The 20,628-nt window shown below is 38.4% G+C and overlaps 1 protein-coding gene across 1 annotated transcript in view; it reads right to left on the bottom strand.

Annotated features, from left to right (window-relative positions):
- The window catches only part of DCDC1 (doublecortin domain containing 1), a 453,979-nt gene that overhangs the window by 359,664 nt on the left and 73,687 nt on the right, over window positions 1-20,628 (bottom strand). The window contains exon 7 of the mRNA XM_029208753.1: window positions 1,803-1,896. Coding sequence (XP_029064586.1) covers window positions 1,803-1,896 — 94 coding nt within the window. The remainder of the gene's footprint in view (window positions 1-1,802; window positions 1,897-20,628) is intronic.

The following is a 20,628-nucleotide window of genomic DNA, read 5'->3' on the forward strand; positions in this document are numbered from 1 at the left end:
TGATAAGTAATTCTATTATACCACATTTGGGAAGGGAAAAAAAAATCAACTTTCTAAATTTAATCTTTCATCTTAACCAGGGTTCCTTAGAGTTTCAACTCTAGCAATTTAGTCAAATATAATTTTTTAATTCCAGGTGAGATGGAAATCATTCAAAGCTAGACAGGGTCTTAAGAAAATGCATTATTTATTTATTTTATTAATGCAAGTTTAAGAGCGATTATATAATATTGTTTATCATACAGAAAATTTAAGCCTATGTGATGGGGGAGGGGATAAAAATGTAAGAAGTAAGAAATCAACTTAATAATGTTACTCTCCCCACTCCCCCATAAAAGACCATGAGGAAGGATTCTCTGTTACTTATGTCTTAGAGGTAAATAACTAATGCTTCTAGATAATGCATAAGTGTCTACAAGTGCTTTAAAATCTTCAGATGAAAACTCCTAATAAAATGAAAAATAATGCTCATATCTAATACAAACATTAAAAATAAAGAAAAATAGATTTGGCTCCTAAATACACACACACATATATGATACTTAGTAAAAAAAATTTTAAGAGTTATAAACAGTAAGTATCAAAATATCAGTGGTCACTCAATAGGATTAATTAAGGATGATAAAGCCAGGAAAGTTTGCTTTTATACAATACAAGCAAGACTATTGGAAACAAATGGGAGTATCCAGTAGAGCTATATCCCCAAATCACTTACAGTTGTCTGTATCTAGCCTTGCAGTTAAGTATGCTACTTAAGATTTTGGCCCTCTTCAGGTATATGAAGTTAAGGTTTAAATGAAGTGATAGGACCATACAGTAGCACATTTAATAGTGTTAACTGTGGCACTATTAAAGTAATATTAATTACTACTAAAGAAATAAAAAGTAAAATTTTTAAATAGTAAAAAGTAAAGTAATAGTAGTAATTACTACTGACAGTAATTTAATGATGTGAAATCATGTATTTTTGCTTTCAAAGACTGGCAAATCAGTGCCTTTAGAAATATAGAGGGAGGTCTCTTATTTTGACAAAGACATACAATAAAATTGTTTTAAAGCACATTTCATGACTTTTGAAAAACCTCTAGAAGTTAACCAAAACATTAAAAAAACTCTGAGCACAAAGTAGCACAATTTCTTGTCTTTCTCTTTTGAAAGCTGTATACCATGGAAATTGTAAATATGAAAATATATCAATTACTTTTGTTTATTAAGTTATGGCTTGCTAAGGTTAAAATACCCATCATTTTTTTAAAAATCTAAGCTTGTGCTGTGCTTAGGTGACTGTTTGTGACCCCCAAAAATTCATATGTTGAAATCTAATCCCTAAAGGGATAGTATTTGGAAGGGATTTGGTCAAGAGGGTGGAGCCCTCATGAATGGAATTAGTGTCCTTATATAAAAGACCTCAGAGAGTGCCCTTGTTCCTTCCACTATCTAAGGACACAGTGAGAAGACAGCCATCTATCAATCAGAAAAGGGCCCCCAACAGACAAAGAATCTACCAGTGCCTTGATCTTGTACTTCTCAGCCTCCATAACTGTGAGAAATAAATGCTTAATGTTTAAGCCACTTGATCTATGGTATTTTTGTTATAGTAGCCCAAATGGACTAAAACATGATGAAATAAAAGATTCCCTAAACCTTAATACTCTTTCATGATTTCCCTTCATATAAGAATGACATGTTATAATTAAACTGGTTTTTATATCTTTTCCTTTTAAATGTATAAAGTAAAAACAAAATTATGTAAATGCCTTTTGAAATAGTATCACATAGTTTACAAAATCTTTGCCACTTACCTTTTGAAATATCTTTAATTTTCCTGCCATATAAATCATAAAGATATCTGGCTGGTGAATTTAGGTTCATTTTCATTGTACAAATATCTAAAACCTACACAGAAAAAAAAATACCTTATAAATAATTTATCACAGTTAGCTCTAATGAAATTGAATACACATTTAAAGTCCTTTCTCTACTATATGGGTATTTAAAATTATATTATAAAATAAAATTTGATGATTTATCAAATGTTTCTAATATATGAAACGGAAAAAGGCAGTTAAAATGGTTAGATTGCAATTGTACTTCGAGCACACACAAAAATATTCATAAAAAGAGAAAGGAGATATAAGGAATATTAAAAAGTAGTTATACATTATTTAATAAATGGTACAACTCTGGGAGATTTTTATATTATTCCTGCTATTTTCTACATTTTTCATTTATTTTACAATGGGGAGGATATTATGTTTTAGATTAGGTTTTAAGGTACTTTCTTTACCTTTTCAAGTCTTTCCAAGTATCTGAAAATAAACTATAAATATCACAGTCTGATCACAGTTCACCTTGATAACTTATGTTCTTTGGGTGCTAAAAAATGGAATTAATAAACCACATTTCAAGGTTTTGCATGAGCCTGAGTTTGAAGAGTTTCACTTTTAATGGTTTCTAATATGCTAAAGCCCTTCTCTTAATATTTTAATTTCTCAACCTGTTCTTTTTTTAAATTAATTTGATTGGAGTATAGTTGCTTTACAATGTTGTATTGGTTTCTTGCTATACAGCAAAGTGAATCATTCATACACACATGCATATTCACTCCTTTTTGGATTTTCTTCCCATTTAGGTCACCACAGAGCACTAAGCAGAGTTCCCTGTGCTATACAGTAGGTTCTCATTAATTACCTATTTTATACACAGTAGTATATATTTGTCAGTCCCAATCTCCCAATTCATCCCACTCCTCCCTTCCCCGCTTGGTAACCATAAGTTTGTTCTCTACATCTGTGACTCTATTTCTGCTTTGCAAATAAGTTCATCTCTACCATTTTTCTAGATTCCACATATAAGAGATATTATATATTTGTTTTTCTCTGACTTCATTCTGTATGACAGTCTCTAGGTCCATCTCTGCAAATGGCACTATTTCATTCTCAACCTGTTCTTGATATAGCCCTTATGAACGTGTAACAGTCATCTTTCTAACATCAGGGAAGACTTAAACATGCATCAGTTGGAAAGAAAGTTCTACTCACAAGATGAGAAAAATTAAAGTAACAGAGGGGAGTTGGAAAGTATCAGGAACCTGAGGGCAGGCTGATATCAGGCTTTTGGAAGTGACTCCCAAAACATGAAACTTGCCACGTTCATTTAAAAGTCCATAATATATTCCAAATCCAAACTGAACGTACTTTGTCTTCCATTCTTACTGTTCATAGCTGTAATATATTGCTTTTACATAACCAAGAACTGCTGAAGGACAATGTTCATTATATGATTATATAGTTTAAAAAATTTTCTTATTACTGATATCACCCTGCCTCCATTTCTGCTCACTTTTATCCCTATTTTAAAACTGGAGCCTGTAATCCTAGCTCTAGCCCAATCAACCCATTTTCTTTGTGACAACAGACATATTTAAACAGCTTCATGTATATGTAGAGGCAAAATTGTACTTTCCTTTCAGTCTGGAGAACAACTTTCAAACGTTGTGACTCAGTTGGTTTATCATCCTAATTGGTATATCAAGTGATGTGTTGCATTTAAAAGGCAAATATTTAACTGATTAATTTAATCTGACAAATTGACCTTTACCGGATTATACCAGAGGTTCTCAGCCTTTATTCCACCCTTGAACATGACCAATAATTTTCCCACATGCCACATATTCCCAAGGGCATTTACAGGATTGTGTGTGTTTCTTGTACTCTAGCTGCAATCCAGAGCTTTGGGCAATTTTCAGAAAGTATGTATTGCTGCTGTTTTTCTCAAAACCAAGAAGACTACTCGTGATTAAAGATAAAGTTATAGGGGCTTCCCTGCTGGTGCAGTGGTTGGGAGTCCGCCTGCCGATGCAGGGGACACGGGTTCGTGCCCCGGTCCCGGAAGATCCCACATGCCGCGGAGCGGCTGGGCCCGTGAGCCATGGCCACTGAGCCTGCGCGTCCGGAGCCTGTGCTCCACAACGGGAGAGGCCACAACAGCGAGAGGCCCGCGTATTGCCAAAAAAAAAAAAAAAAAAAAAAGACAAAGTTATAGGAATAATCTTGAACCGTCTAATTTAGGAGGGAAATATTCACAGTAGTCTTAACTAGCTTTACCTAGTTAAAAAACAAGGTACTTGCAATGTACTTCGTAAGTGACTGTAAGCACTGTCGTGGAGCAAATCCACTGACCTCCAATCTGCCTACTTGAAGTGTGTCAGTGCAGGAGGACCAATGTCACGTGTCCTCATAAGTCAGACACAGTGCTCCCTAACTTAGAATGGCCCTCTGATATCACTGTTCCTACCTCTCTCTAGCCAACTTGCCCATGGCTGGGACTGGTCCTTGCTACCCAAACAAATAAGGTAATAACTCTGGCAACTCTCTAAACCTTATTCTTCCTGCCTTCCCTCCTAACCTCTTGGGTTAATTTCTTTAATGACTACTACACACAAGTTAACCTAGGTCTCCCATCTAATGGACTCAAACTTTTATTAAAGATGCTCAGAAAACAATATTCGAAATATAAGAGAGGACGTATCAGGAGAAGAAACTGCAGTTTGGTCTGTTACTTGAGACAGAAAGGATAGTGGAACATACAGACTGACACTGGCAGGGGACCTACACATTTTTAGTAATTAATACAGTCTCTGACTAGAAAAATTCTTCTATTCATCACTTTCTTCCATGTGACTCTGTGCCCAAAGATTATCTTTTACCATCACCAATGACAAAAACACTCAAAGGAGTTAACTCAGTATGCATTCTTCCTTAGCCAGTCACCTCTGAATACTACTAAGAATCTACAGTTGGTCCCATAGACCCTAAAGAGATGCAACCCCCTCCTCAGGATCACCACTTTCTTCATCTTTCCATTTTGTACGTTTAGCTCTCAGTTTCTTAAGATTACAAATCTATTATTTAAAAGCACAACGAATCCCTTTAGTACAAATTATATCCCCTAGTTACTAGTGAAGCTTCAAATACCTAAACATCCTCCAAAGTTATAATTTACCAGTTAAACTAAATAAAATATGAGCTATTTAAAGATAGTCCCGTTTACTTCAACTAAAATTTCTATGATTTTTAAAAGTATCTCAAATATTGCCACCTTTGAGTCTTAAAAGAATTAGCCAAGTAAAATCACACGGCTTTTCAACTCAAATGTTCTGCTTTTCATTGCTAAAACATCAGTAAAAATGTTTGTGCAAGCCAAGTTTTAAGAGTTAAATTAGTTTAAAAACTGGCATTAGAAAATCAGATGTATTAGAAATTAATAATGCATCAACAACACTGTCATTCTCTCCTTTCAGGATGAAAGATCCTTGCAGTGTTTAAGCAATGCCAACCTTCAGTAATAGTTTTCTCACAGTAAATTATCAGTGCTATGAATTAGTATCAATATAAATTTCTGTCAAAAGCCCTGAAATGAAGCCTCTACTTGTAAGGTCATTCTTAAAATTCACAATTGAAAAATATTCAACAGTGCCAACTTGCTATACTATTAAGGTTAATTAAAATACCATTTCCACTAATCTGTACCCGTTAAGCTTGTTAAAATATTTCTTTTGTTGTTGTTTTTGTTAATTTCTTATAGCTTAGGTTGTAGAGAACTCTTCTGACACTGAAATCTAAAAACCATCATGCTATACAACCAGACTCCTCTTGACGAGCACCTGGGAAGAGATTTTCCGCAAACTCTTTTTAGCTGAGTTCATTTGTTTATAGTTTTGGGAGTCACCTCCACGCCCACACACATCTGGTGCAGTTTGCAGCTTCCGGAATGGCCACCATAGAGGTGGCGTGGTTCCACAGTCTACAGCCTCTGAGTTTGGTTTGGCACTACCCAAACGTCCAGGTGAGAGAGTATGCTTAGTGCGACATAACCCCAGGCCGAGTGAGCTGAGTCTACAAGCCACCAAATGAAACATCATCTTCCTCAAACACAGAGAACCTTGATATCTTTTAACATATTTTTATTAGTCAAGCCCAGAAATGTAAGCCCAGATTTAGACCTCCCTACACAATCTCTTCAAAGGATCCTCTAAAGCAGGGGTCAGCAAACTACACACACCATGGGCCAAATTCTGGCCACAGCCAGTTTCTGTATGGCTTGTGGGCTAAGAATGGTTTGTATGTTTTTAATTGTTAAAAAATGATCAAAAGAAGAATAATATTTTGTCACACTTTTACAGTATATGAAATTCATATTTCAATGTCCATAAATAAAGTTTTCTTGGAAAACAGTCACACTGTTCACTTATACATTTTCTATGGCTGCTTTTATGCTATGCAAGAGTTGACTGGTTGCAACAGAGACTTTATGGTCTGTAAGATGAAGAATATTTACTGTCTGCCCCTTTACAGAAAAAGTATTCCTACTCTCGGTCTACTGCATCATCATTCACTTAAGGTTCTATATTTTCTTGTTCTTTATATATTATCCTCAACTTCTTCATCCATTTCTAAAACCTTTGCATTGTGCACTCCCCCCCCACACACACACCAATCAACAAAATCGACTAGACCCTTAACCTCTTCTAAAAGAAAACGAGCTTTCCCGAGTTCACTCATTTGCTCAGAGCCCTCTCAAGCGCTGGGAATTTAGTCTCTCATATCACACAATCTCAAATTTGGGAAGTGGTGTTATTTACAATGTTATTTCAAGATAATTTCTCCCCAACCCTCTTATCGAACAAACAAAACTAACAAACCCTGGCACCCTGAGCATCCTGACCTTCAAGTGCACCATCTCTCCTCAGTCTACTCATTCTTCCTCATTCATGGATAACCTTTGCCACAAGTCCTAACCCTGGGTGACCCTTACTGTTTATTCTCTGTGTGCACACCAAGAAGCCTGGTGCTCCTGGAGAAAGTCACATAAATGAACACATCCTTATCACTATTACTCACAGTCACCAAACTCCATGGTCCCTCAATACTGCTCAGTCACTTCTATTTCATATCTTTGGTCAAATCTCTCCTTTCCTTGCCACAATAAATATTTCAAACTATCTCTGCTGTGTTTTTCTCCACCCAGCCTCCCCTCCCCTACTTCCCTTTTTTTTTTTTTTAAGGTACGCGGGCCTCTCACTGTTGTGGCCTCTCCCGTTGCGGAGCACAGGCTCTGGACACGCAGGTTCATTGGCCATGGCTCACGGGCCTAGCCGCTCCGCGGCATGTGGGATCTTCCTGGACCAGGGCACGAACCCGTGTCCCCTGCATCGGCAGGCGGACTCTCAACCACTGCGCCACCAGGGAAGCCCCCTACTTCCCTTCTTGTTGTCAGCAGATGGAATGACCTCCTACATGAGAGAGAAAACTGAAGCTTCATCTTCCTGCTACCAAAGCTACAAGCCTACCTACTTCTACACCCATCCTCTCCTTTACCCTCTAGCTGTATTACAGGAGTCCCTGCTCCTATCTAAGGCCAATACTACACCTATGTTTTCAGTTATGTTTGCTGTCAGGTTTTAAGCCATGATATTTACCCATCATTTCTTGTATATTTAACTACTCCTTCCCAACTAGATTTTTCCCACTGACACACATGATCAAGTCTTTCCTATATTAAAAATTAAATCCTCCCATACTCACAACTCCCTCTAACTATTCTGATGCACAGCTAAATATCTTTATCATTTCTCTATTTCCATTTCCCTTCTTCCCACTCATTCTCAGGCCACTCCAGTCTGGCTTTCGGTATCATTTGACTGAAATAATTCTCACAAAGATTACCAATGGAAAAAAAGAATCCAACAACAACAAAAAAGATTGGAGGAGAGGGGGAAGATGGCGGAAGAGTAAGACGCGGAGACCACCTTCCTCCCCACAGACACATCAGAAATACATCTACACGTGGAACAGCTCCTACAGAACACCTACCAGCGTTCGCTGGTGGAAGAACTCAGACCTCCCAAAACGCAAGAAACTCTTCACGTACCTGCGTAGGGCAAAAGAAAAAAGAATAAACAGAGACAAAAGAATAGGGACGGGACCTGCACCAGTGGGAGGGAGCCGTGAAGGACGAAACGTTTCCACACACTAGAAGCCCCTTCCCGGGCGGAGACTGCGGGTGGCGGAGGAGGGGAGCTTCGGGGCCGCAGAGGAGAGCACAGCCACAGGGGTGCAGAGGGCAAAGCAGAGAGATTCCCGTACAGAGGATCAGTGCTGACCAGCACTCACCAGTCCGAGAGGCTTGTCTGCTCACCCGCTGGGGCGGGCGGGGCTGGGAGCTGAGGGTCGGGCTTCGGTCTCAGCGCAGGGAGAGGACAGGCGGCATGAATACAGCCTGAAGGGGCTAGTGCGCCACGGCTAGCCGGGAGGGAGTCCGGGGAAAAGTCTGGAACTGCCGAAGAGCCAAGAGACTTTTTCCTCCCTCTTTGTTTCCTGGTGCGCGAGGAAAGGGGATTAAGAGGGCTGCTTTAAGGAGCCCCAGAGACGGGCGCGAGCCGCGGCTAAAAGCGCGGACCCCAGAGACGGGCATGAGACGCTAAGGCTGCTGCTGCCGCCGCCAAGAAGCCTGTGTGCGAGCACAGGTCACTCTCCACACCTCCCTTCCGGGGAGCCTGTGCAGCCCGCCACTGCCAGGGTCCCGGGATCCAGGAACAGCTTCCCTGGGAGAACGCACGCCGGCCTCTGCCGCCACAGGATCGCCGCGCGCTCCATGCCCCTCCCTCCCGCCGGCCTGAGTGAGCCAGAGCCCGCGACCTACACGCAGAGGCGGGGCCAAATCCAAAGCTGAACCCCGGGAGCTGTGCGAACAAAGAAAAGGGAAATCTCTCCCAGCAGCCTCAGAAGCAGAGGATTAAAGTTCCACAATCAACTTGATGTACCCTGCATCTGTGGAATACCTGAATAGACAACGAATCATCCCAAATTGAGAAGGTGGACTTTGAGAGCAAGACATTATTTTTTCCCCTTTTCCTCTTTTCATGAGTGTGTATGTGTATGCTTCTGTGTGAGATTTTGTCTGTATAGCTTTGCTTTCACCATTTGTCCTAGGGTTCTATCCATCCTTTTTTTTAATTTTTGGGTTTTTTTTACTTTTTAAAAACATTTTTTTCTTAATAATTATTATTTTATTGTAATAGATTTATTTTATTTTACCTTACTTTATTTTATTTTCTTTTATCCTCTTTCTTTCTTCCTACTTTTTCTCCCTTTTATTCTGAGCCGTGTGGATGAAAGGCTCTTGGTGCTGCAGCCAGGAGTCACTGCTGTGCCTCTGAGGTGGGAGAGCCAACTTCAGGACAATGGTCCACAAGAGACCTCCCAGCTCCACGTACTATCAAACGGCGAAAACCTCCCAGAGATCTCCATCGCAACACCAACACCAGCTTAACTCAACGACCAGCAAGCTACAGTGCTGGACACCCTATGCCAAACAAAGAGCAAGACAGGAACACAACCCCACCCATTAGCAGAGAGGCTGCCTAAAATCATAAGTCCACAGATACCCCAAAACACACCACCAGACGTGGACCTGCCCACCAGAAAGACAAGATAAGATCCAGCCTCAACCACCAGAACACAGGCACTAGTCCCCTCCACCAGGAAGCTTACACAACCCACTGAACCAACTTCAGCCACTGGGGACAGACAACAAAAACAACGGGAACTACGAACCTGCGGCCTGCAAAAAGGAGACCCCAAACACAGTAAGATAAGCAAAATGAGAAGACAGAAAAACACACAGCAGATGAAGGAGCAAAATAAAAGCCCACCAGACCTAACAAATGAAGAGGAAATAGGCAGTCTACCTGAAAAAGAATTCAGAATAATGAAAGTAAAGATGATCCAAAATCTTGGAAATAGAATAGAGAAAATGCAAGAAACATTTAACAAGGACCTAGAAGAACTAAAGATGAAACAAGCAACGATGAACAACACAATAAATGAAATTAAAAATACTCTAGAAGGGATCAATAGCAGAATACCTGAGGAAGAAGAATGGATAAGTAACCTGGTAGATAAAATAGTGGAAATAACTACTGCAGAGCAGAATAAGGAAAAAAAAATGAAAAGAACTGAGGATAATCTCAGAGACCTCTGGGACAACATTAAACGCACCAACATTCGAATTATAGGGGTTCCAGAAGAAGAAGAGAAAAAGAAAGGGACTGAGAAAATATTTGAAGAGATTATAGTTGAAAACTTCACTAATATGGGAAAGGAAATAGTTAATCAAGTCCAGGAAGCACAGAGAGTCCCATACAGGATAAATCCAAGGAGGAACATGCCAAGACACATAGTAATTAAACTGTCAAAAATTAAATACAAAGAAAACATATTAAAAGCAGCAAGGGAAAAACAACAAATAACACACAAGGGAATCCCCATAAGGTTAACAGCTGATACTTCAGTAGAAACGCTGCAAGCCAGAAGGGAGTGGCAGGACATATTTAAAGTGATGAAGGAGAAAAACCTACCACCAAGATTACTCTACCCAGCAAGGATCTCATTCAGACTTGATGGAGAAATTAAAAACTTTACAGACAAGAAAAAGCTGAGAGAGTTCAGCACCACCAAACCAGCTTTACAACAAATGCTAAAGGATCTTCTCTAGGCAAGAAACACAAGAGAAGGAAAAGACCTATAATAACAAACCCAAAACAATTAAAATGGGAATAGGAAGATACATATCAATAATTACCTTAAATGTAAATGGACTAATTGGTCCCACCAAAAGACACAGACTGGCTGAATGGATAAAAAAACAAGACCCATATATATGCCGTCTACAAGAGACCCACTTCACAACTAGGGACACACACAGACTGAAAGTGAAGGGATGGAAAAAGATATTCCATGCAAATGGAAATCAAAAGAAAGCTGGAGTAGCAATTCTCATATCAGGCAAAATGACTTTAAAATAAAGACTATTAGAAGAGACAAAGAAGGACACTACATAATGATCAAGAGATAGATCCAAGAAGAAGATATAACAATTGTAAATATTTATGCACCTAACATAAGAGCACCTCAATACATAAGGCAAATGCTAACAGCCATAAAAGGGGAAATCAACACTAACACATTCATAGTAGGGGACTTTAACACCCCACTTTGACCAATGGACAGATCATACAAAATGAAAATAAATAAGGAAACACAAGCTTTAAATGATACACTTAACAAGATGGACTTAATTGATATTTATAGGACATTCCATCCAAAAACAACAGAATACACATTCTTCTCAAGTGCTCACGGAACATTCTCCAGGATAGATCATATCTTGGGTCACAAATCAAGCCTTGGTAAATTTAAGAAAATTGAAATTGTATCAAGTACCTTTCCGACCACAACGCTATGAGACTAGATACCAATTACAGGAAAAGATCTGTAAAAAATACAAACACATGGAGGCTAGACAATACACTACTTAATAACGAAGTGATCACTGAAGAAATCAAAGAGGAAATCAAAAAATACCTAGAAACAAATGACAATGGAGACACGACGACCCAAAATCTATGGGATGCAGCAAAAGCAGTTCTAAGAGGGAAGTTTATAGCAATACAATCCTACCTTAAGAAACAGGAAACATCTCGAATAAACAACCTAACCTTGCACCTAAAGCAATTAGAGAAAGAAGAACAAAGAAAACCCAAAGTTAGCAGAAGGAGAGAAATCATAAAGATCAGATCAGAAATAAATGAAAAAGAAACGAAGAAAACAATAGCAAAGATCAATAAAACTAAAAGCTGGCTCTTTGAGAAGATAGACAAAATTGATAAACCATTAGCCAGACTCATCAAGAAAAAACGGGAGAAGACTCAAATCAATAGAATTAGAAATGAAAAAGGAGAAGTAACAACTGACACGGCAGAAATACAAAAGATCATGAGAGATTACTACAAGCAACTCTATGCCAATAAAATGGACAACCTGGAAGAAATGGACAAATTCTTAGAAATGCACAACCTGCCAAGACTGAATCAGGAAGAAATAGAAAATATGAACAGACCAATCACAAGCACTGAAATTGAAACTGTGATTATAAATCTTCCAACAAACAAAAGCCCAGGACCAAACGGCTTCACAGGCGAATTCAATCAAACATTTAGAGAAGAGCTAACACCTATCCTTCTCAAACTCTTCCAAAATACAGCAGAGGGAGGAACACTCCCAAACTCATTCTACGAGGCCACCATCACCCTGATACCAAAACCAGACAAGGAGGTCACAAAGAAAGAAAACTACAGGCCAATATCACTGATGAACACAGATGCAAAAATCCTCAACAAAATACTAGCAAACAGAATCCAACAGCACATTAAAAGGATCATACAACATGATCAAGTGGGGTTTATTCCAGGAATGCAAGGATTCTTCAATATACAAATATCAAACAATGTGATACACCATATTAACAAATTGAAGGAGAAAAACCATATGGTCATCTCAATAGATGCAGAGAAAGCTTTTGACAAAATTCAACACCCATTAATGATAAAAAGCCTCCAGAAAGTGGGCATAGAGGGAACTTTCGCCAACACAATAAAGGCCATGTATGACAAGCCCACAGCCAACATTGTCCTCAATAGTGAAAAACTGAAAGCATTTTCACTAAGATCAGGAACAAAACAAGGCTGCCCACTCTCACCACTGTTATTCAACATTGTTTTGGAAGTTTTAGCCACAGCAATCTGAGAAGAATAGGAAATAAAAGGAATCCAAATCGGAAAAGAAGAAGTAAAGCTGTCACTGTTTGCAGATGACATGATACTATACATAGAGAATGCTAAAGATGCCACCAGAAAACTACTAGAGCTAATCAATGAATTTGGGTAAATAGCAGGATACAAAATTAATGCACAGAAATCTCTGGCATTCCTATACAATAATGATGAAAAATATGAAAGTGAAATCAAGAAAACACTCCCATTTACCATTGCAACAAAAAGAATAAAATATCTAGGAATAAACCTACCAAAGGAGACAAAAGACCTGTATGCAGAAAATTATAAGACACTGATGAAAGAAATTAAAGATGATACAAATAGATGGAGAGATATACCATGTTCTTGGATTGGAAGAATTAACATTGTGAAAATGACTCTACTACCCAAAGCAACCTACAGATTCAATGCAATCCTTATCAAACTATCACTGGCATTTTTCACAGAACTAGAACAAAAAATTTCACAATTTGTATGGAAACACAAAAGACCCCGAATAGCCAAAGCAATCTTGAGAATGAAAAACAGAGCTGGAGGAATCAGGCTCCCTGACTTCAGACTATACTACAAAGCTACAGTAATCAAGACAGTATGATAGTGGCACAAAAACAGAAACATAGATCAATGGAACAGGATAGAAAGCCCAGAGATAAACCCACGTGCATATGGTCACTTTATCTTTGATAAAGGAGGCAGGAATGTCCAGTGGAGAAAGGACAGCCTCTTCAATAAGTGGTGCTGGGAAAACTGGACAGTTACATGTAAAAGTATGAGATTAGATCACTCCCTAACACCATACACAAAAATAAGCTCAAAGTGGATTAAAGACCTAAATGTAAGGCCAGAAACTATCAAACTCTTAGAGGAAAACATAGGCAGAACACTCCATGACATAAATCACAGCAAGATCCTTTTTGACCCACCTCCTAGAGAAATGGAAATAAAAACAAAAATAAACAAATGGGACCTAATGAAACTGCAAAGCTTTTGCACAGCAAAGGAAACCATAAACAAGACCAGAAGACAAGCCTCAGAATGGGAGAAAATATTTGCAAATGAAGCAACTGACAAAGGATTCATCTCCAAAATTTACAAGCAGCTCATGCAGCTCAATAACAAAAAAACAAACAACCAAATCCAAAAGTGGGCAGAAGACCTAAATAGACATTTCTCCAAAGGAGATATACAGACTGCCAACAAACACATGAAAGAATGCTCAACATCATTAATCATTAGAGAAATGCAAATCAAAACTACAATGAGGTATCATCTCACACCAGTCAGAATGGCCATCATCAAAAAATCTAGAAACAATAAATGCTGGAGAGAGTGTGGAGAAAAGGGAACACTCTTGCACTGCTGGTGGGAATGTGAATTGGTACAGCCACTATGGAGAACAGGATGGCGGTTCCTTAAAAAACTACAAATAGAACTACCATGTGACCCAGCAATCCCACTACTGGGCATATACCCTGAGAAAACCATAATTCAAAAATAGTCATGTACCAAAATGTTCATTGCAGCTCTATTTACAATAGCCAGGAGATGGCAACAGCCTAAGTGTCCATCATCGGATGAATGGATAAAGAAGATGTGGCACATATATACAATGGAATATTACTCAGCCATAAAAAGAAACGAAATTGAGCTATTTGTAATGAGGTGGATGGACCTAGAGTCTGTCATACAGAATGAAGTAAGTCAGAAAGAGAAAGACAAATACCGTATGCTAACACATATATATGAAATTTAAGAAAAAAAGTGTCAAGAAGAACCTACGGGTAAGACAGGAATAAAGACACAGACCTACTAGAGAACGGAGTTGAGGATATGGGGAGGGGGAAGTGTAAGCTGGGACAAAGTGAGAGAGGGGCATGGACATATGTACACTACCAAACGTAAAATAGATAGTTAGTGGGAAGCAGCCGCATAGCACAGGGAGATCAGCTCGGTGCTTTGTGACCACCTAGAGGGGTGGGATAGGGAGGGTGGGAGGGAGGGAGACGCAAGAGGGAAGAGATATGGGAACATATGTATATATATAACTGATTCACTTTGTTATAAAGCAGAAACTAACAGACCATTGTAAAGCAATTATACTCCAATAAAGATATAAAAAAAAAAAGATTACCAATGACTACCACATTAACAAATCCAAAGGACATTATCTTAATGCTCTTTAATTTTGATCTTTGAATAGCATTTGCGCACTTCCTCTTTCTTTAAACCTCTTTTATTCCTGAATTCTGAAATATGATACTCCACTAATTTTTCTCTTTTTTTTTTTTTGTCTTCATAGGCTCATCCTCCTCTATTTATTCATAGGCTCATCCTCTTCATAGGCTCATCCTCCTCTATTTATTCACTAGAGTTCTTGAAGATGGTCCTAGCCCTCTTCCTGCCTCACTCTAAATTCTCTCTTAAGGCATTCTAATCAATGCCCCAATGTCTCATTTTTCATCTACACACTGACAACTTCCAAACTGGTATGTGTATCCCTGGAATCCTCTGAGCCTCAGACCGAATAATACCTATTCAGTTTCTCCACTTAAACAGATCTAAGATCCCTCAAAATCAACATATCCGAGACTGGATCCCAGCTCTTCCCCTTCAAGCCTCGTCTTCTTCCAGCATTCTTTGCCTTAGGAAAAGATACCTCCTCTATCTAGATATGCAAACCAGAAACTGCAAAATCATCCCTGATACCCTTAACATCTCACTGCCCCTTACCCTATATATCCAAGCTATTATCAGGGCCTGTCGGTTTTATCTTCTAAAAATCTTAGAAGTCCACCCACTTTATCCATTTCCACTCCCTAGGTCCAGGCTATTATCATCTGTCACTAGGACTCTGGCAATACTTAGCTAATAGTCTCCCTGCATCTACCTGGCCCACCCAATCTGTTTTCCACTGAGAGCCAAAGTAAACTATTCAAAAACACTATTCCACTCCTAACTAAAAGCCCCTATATGACTTCTCACTGCTCTTTGGAGGAAAAAAGGCAAAAATCTGTAACCTTTCCTACGAGGCTACTCTCTCCCTCATATACTGACCTATCAATTCATGGGATTCATCCTGTTCACTCTGCCATGGAATCCTTTCATATGCTGTGCTCTCTGCTTAAAAAGGTTACCATCTTCAGTATCCTCCTTGTGTACCCAAATAAATCCTGTTTATCTCTTCTCAGAAGACCTCTTTATGTCACCTACTCCATATTCAATAATTTGACCATTTTATAAAAGCTCTTTCCCACCACTAGACTTAAAGCTCCTTGAGAACAGGACCATGGCTCATTTTTCACATCCTTATATCCAGGTGCTTGGCAGAAGTTAATAGTCATAAAAATACCACGAATTAATGAATGAGTGAAAGTTAATATATGTCTAATTTAAATTCATTTCATCATAAATTTTATATTGTTAAGAGTTTGATATAAGTAGCAAATAAAATTTCTGACAGATGTTATAAAAGTATGCTATAACTAAAGTGTGTGTAATTCCAGAAAAAATATTTCAAATAAAACTAATTCTTTTTAGTACTAGAGCACTGACCCTGTGAAACAGAGCAGGACCCTATGGTCCTTCCCTGCCACCCCCATTCAACCATGGCTTTTACCTGCCTTTTGCCTGTGAAAAAAACTTTAGCCAAAAAATAAGTTTAATCAGAAAAGTGAGAAAATGCAGAAACAAAAGAAAACAGTTCAACAGGACTAAATAATAATAGTTTAGTCATTAAACAGAGCCAAGAACCTTTAGTTCCTTCTCAAGGGCTCCAGATAATAATCTGAGCCATACTCTGTGAGCTATCTTGTAGATATTGAAACCTCCCATCAGCTGGAAGGAGTTAGCTACATGATGACCAGACTGTAGCCATGACATAAGCTGCCACAATTCCGGGAATAAGCCTCAAGGAAGTGGGAACAAACTGACCCTGGAACTGAAGATTGTACTTAAAACAATTAAGATGACACTGGTTAGACCGCCGCATGACCAATTTCAAGATGACTGTCAGAGCTGACTGTGCTGTTTCTGCATGTAGCCCCCTCCCTCCTTCTATAAAATTTCTTGGCTACTGGTTGTCAGTGGAGGGGCGGGGGTGGGGAGTCAGCCTTTGGACAGTAGTCCACCCTCCCCCCACCCTCGCTTGCCAGCATCCAAAATAAAGCAAACTTTCCTTTCCACCAACCTTGCGTCTTTATTGGCTTTTGAGCGGCAAGCAGCCAGGCGCAACTTTCGGTTACACCTCTACTCTGCTTAGGAAATAAATTAAGAAAACCTCTTCACATTGGAAGCAATACTCTCAGTTGCCTACCCAATATTCACTCTCTTCCTCATCCTTGCTGTCCTGATTTTAATTAAGGGTTTACGCTTTCTCCTTTTGGCTCAAGGAAGGCTACACTTATCTTGATTGGTGTAACTCAATTATGGTGATCCCATACCCCTTGTCAGTGAATGATTTGGGGATGGACATAATCTAGTTTTGGCCAATGTAATACTAGAAGGGAATTCTAGGAAAGGCTTCTTCAGTCATAGGGAAGAGATGGTCCTTTTCTACCTCTAGACAAATTTGTACCAGACTGCAGCAGCCATCCTGTTACCAACATATGAAACAGCACAAAATCCAGAAAATTACAGAGAACATAACCGGACTCCTGTCCTACGATGCTTGAAGCTGCCCTACCTCTGGATTTCCTGCTTCTTTTCTGCTTAAATCTGTTTGAAACAGTATTCTCTATTATTTGCAGCTAAAGTCATCCAAACCAATGAGAAACATTGTTTCAGCTCACTCAGTATTATTAGTATGGCAAGTAGATTACAAGAGTATTCACTATATAAACCTAAGAAGCAAACTATTTATTTTTAAAAAATTTCTTTTAATTTAATTTATTTTTTTATACAGCAGGTTCTTATTAGTCATCAATTTTATACACATCAGTGTATACATGTCAATCCCAATCTCCCAATTCATCACACCACCATCCCCACCCCCCACGACTTTCCCCCCTTGGTGTCCATATGATTGTTCTCTACATCTATGTCTCAGCTTCTGCCCTGCAAACCGGTTCATCTGTACCACTTTCCTAGGTTCCACATACATGCATTAATATACGATACTTGCTTTTCTCTTTCTGCCTTACTTCACTCTGTATGACAGTCTCTAGATCCATCCATGTCTCAACAAATGAACCAATTTCCTTCCTTTTTATGGCTGAGTAATATTCCATTGTATATATGTACCACATCTTCTTTATCCATTCGTCTGTCGATGGGCATTTAGGTTGCTTCCATGACCTGGCTATTGTAAACAGTGCTGCAATGAACATCGGGGTGCATGTGTCTTTTTGAATTATGGTTTTCTCTGGGTATATGCCCAGTAGTGGGATTGCTGTGTCATATGATAATTCTCTTTTTAGTTTTTTAAGGAACCTCCATACTGTTCTCCATAGTGGATGTATCAATTTACATTCCCACCAACAGTGCAAGAGGGTTCCCTTTTCTCCACACCCTCTCCAGCATTTGTTGTTTGTAGATTTTCTGATGATGCCCATTCTAACTGGTGTGAGGTGATACCTCATTGTAGTTTTGATTTGCATTTCTCTAATAATTAGTGATGTTGAGCAGCTTTTCATGTGCTTCTAGGCCATCTGTATGTCTTCTTTGGAGAAATGTCTATGTAGGTCTCTTGCCCATTTTTGGATTGGGTTGTTTGTTATTTTAATATTGAGCTGCATGAGCTGTTTATATATTTGGGAGATTAATCCTTTGTCCGTTGATTCACTTGCAAATATTTTCTACCAATCTGAGGGTTGTATTTCGTCCTGTTTATGGTTTCCTTTGCTGTGCAAAAGCTTTTAAGTTTTATTAGGTCCATTTGTTTATTTTTATTTCCATTACTCTAGGAGGTGGATCAAAAAAGATCTTGCTGTGATTTCTCTCAAAGAATGTTCTTCCTATGTTTTAGCCAAAGAATGCTTTGGCTACTCAGGGTCTTTTTTGTCTCTATACAAATTTTAAGATGATTTGTTCTAGTTCCGTAAAAAATGCCATTGGTAATTTGATAGGGATTGCATTGAATCTGTAGATGGCTTTGGGTAGTATAGTCATTTTCACAATATTGATTCTTCCAATCCAAGAATACGGTATATCTCTCCATCTGTTGGTATCATCCTTAATTTCTTTCATTAGTATCTTACAGTTTCCTGCATACAGGTCTTTTCTCTCCCTAGGTAGGTTTATTCCTAGGTATTTTATTCTTTTTGTTGCAATGTTAAATGGGAGTGTTTCCTTAATTTCACTTTCAGATTTTTCATCATTAGTATATAGGAATGCAAGAGATTTCTGTGCATTAATTTTGTATCCTGCAACTTTACAAAATTCATTGATTAGCTCTAGTAGTTTCCTGCTGGCATCTTTAGGATTCTCTATGTATAGTATCATATCATCTGCAAACAGTGACAGTTTTACTTCTTCTTTTCCACTTTGTATTCCTTTTATTTCTTTTTCTTCTCTGATTGCCATGGCTAGGACTTCCAAAACTATGTTGAATAATAGTGGCGAGAGTGGACATCCTTGTCTTGCTCCTGATCTTAGAGGAAATGCTTTCAGTTTTTCACCATCGAGAATGATGTTTGCTGTGGGTTTGTCATATATGGCCTCTATTATTTTGAGGTAGGTTCCCTCTATGCCCACTTTCTGGAGAGTTTTTATCAATGGGTGTTGAATTTTGTCAAAAGCTTTTTCTGCATCTATTGAGATGATCATATGGTTTTTATTCTTCAATTTGTTAATATGGTGTATCACATTGTTTGATTTGTGTATATTGAAGGAACCTTGCATCCCTGGGATAAATCCCACTTGATCATGGTGTATGATCCTTTTAATGTGTTGTTGGATTCTGTTTGCTAGTATTCTGTTGAGGATTTTTGCATCTATATTCATCAGTGATATTGGTCTGTAATTTTCTTTTTTTGCAGTATCTTTGTCTGGTTTAGGTATCAGGGTGATGGTGGCCTCGTAGAATGACTTTGGGAGTTTCCTTCCTCTGCAATTTTTTAGAAGAGTTTGAGAAGGATGAGTGTTAGCTCTTCTGTAAATGTTTTATAGAATTCACCTGTGAAGCCATGTGGTCCTGGACTTTTGTTTGTTGGAAGATTTTTAATCACCGTTTCAATTTCATTACTTGTGATTGGTCTGCTCATATTTTCTATTTCTTCCTGCTTCAGTCTTGGAAGGGTATACCTTTCTAAGAATTTGTCCATTTCTTCCAGGTTGCCCATTTTATTGGCATAGCATTGCTTGTAGTAGTCTCCTAGGATGCTTTCTATTTCTGTGATGTCTGTTGTAACTTCTCCTTTTTCATTTCTAATTTTATTGATTTGAGTCCTCTCCCTCTTTTTCTTGATGAGTCTGGCTAAAAGTTTATCAGTTTTGTTTATCTTCTCAAAGAACCAGATTTTAGTTTTATTGATCTTTGTTATTGTTTTGTTTCTATTTCATTTATTTCTGCTCTGATCTTTATGATTTCTTTCCTTCTGCTAACTTTGGGTTTTGTTTGTTCTTCTTTCTCTAGTTCCTTTAGGTGTAAGGTTAGATTGTTTATTTGAGATTTTTCTTGTTTCTTGAGGTAGGCTAGTGTAGCTATAAACTTCCCTCTTAGAACTGCTTTTGCTGGATCCCATAGGTTTTGGATCATCGTGTTTTCATTGTCATTTGTGTCTAGGTATTTTTTGATTTCCTCTTTGATTTCTTCAGTGATCTCTTGGTTATTTAGTAACGTACCGTTTAGCCTCCATGTGTTTGTGCTTTTTAAGTTTTTTTCCGTGTAATTCATTTCTAATCACATAGCGTTGTGGTCAGAAAAGATGCTTGATATGATATCAATTTTCTTAAATTTACTGAGGCTTGATTTGTGACCCAAGATGTGATCTATCCTGGAGAATGTTCCATGTGCA

The sequence above is a fragment of the Monodon monoceros genome, unplaced genomic scaffold, assembly GCF_005190385.1.
Source record: "Monodon monoceros isolate NGI ecotype Baffin Bay Population unplaced genomic scaffold, NGI_Narwhal_1 Super_Scaffold_7, whole genome shotgun sequence".
In the NCBI taxonomy this organism is placed as follows: domain Eukaryota; kingdom Metazoa; phylum Chordata; class Mammalia; order Artiodactyla; family Monodontidae; genus Monodon; species Monodon monoceros.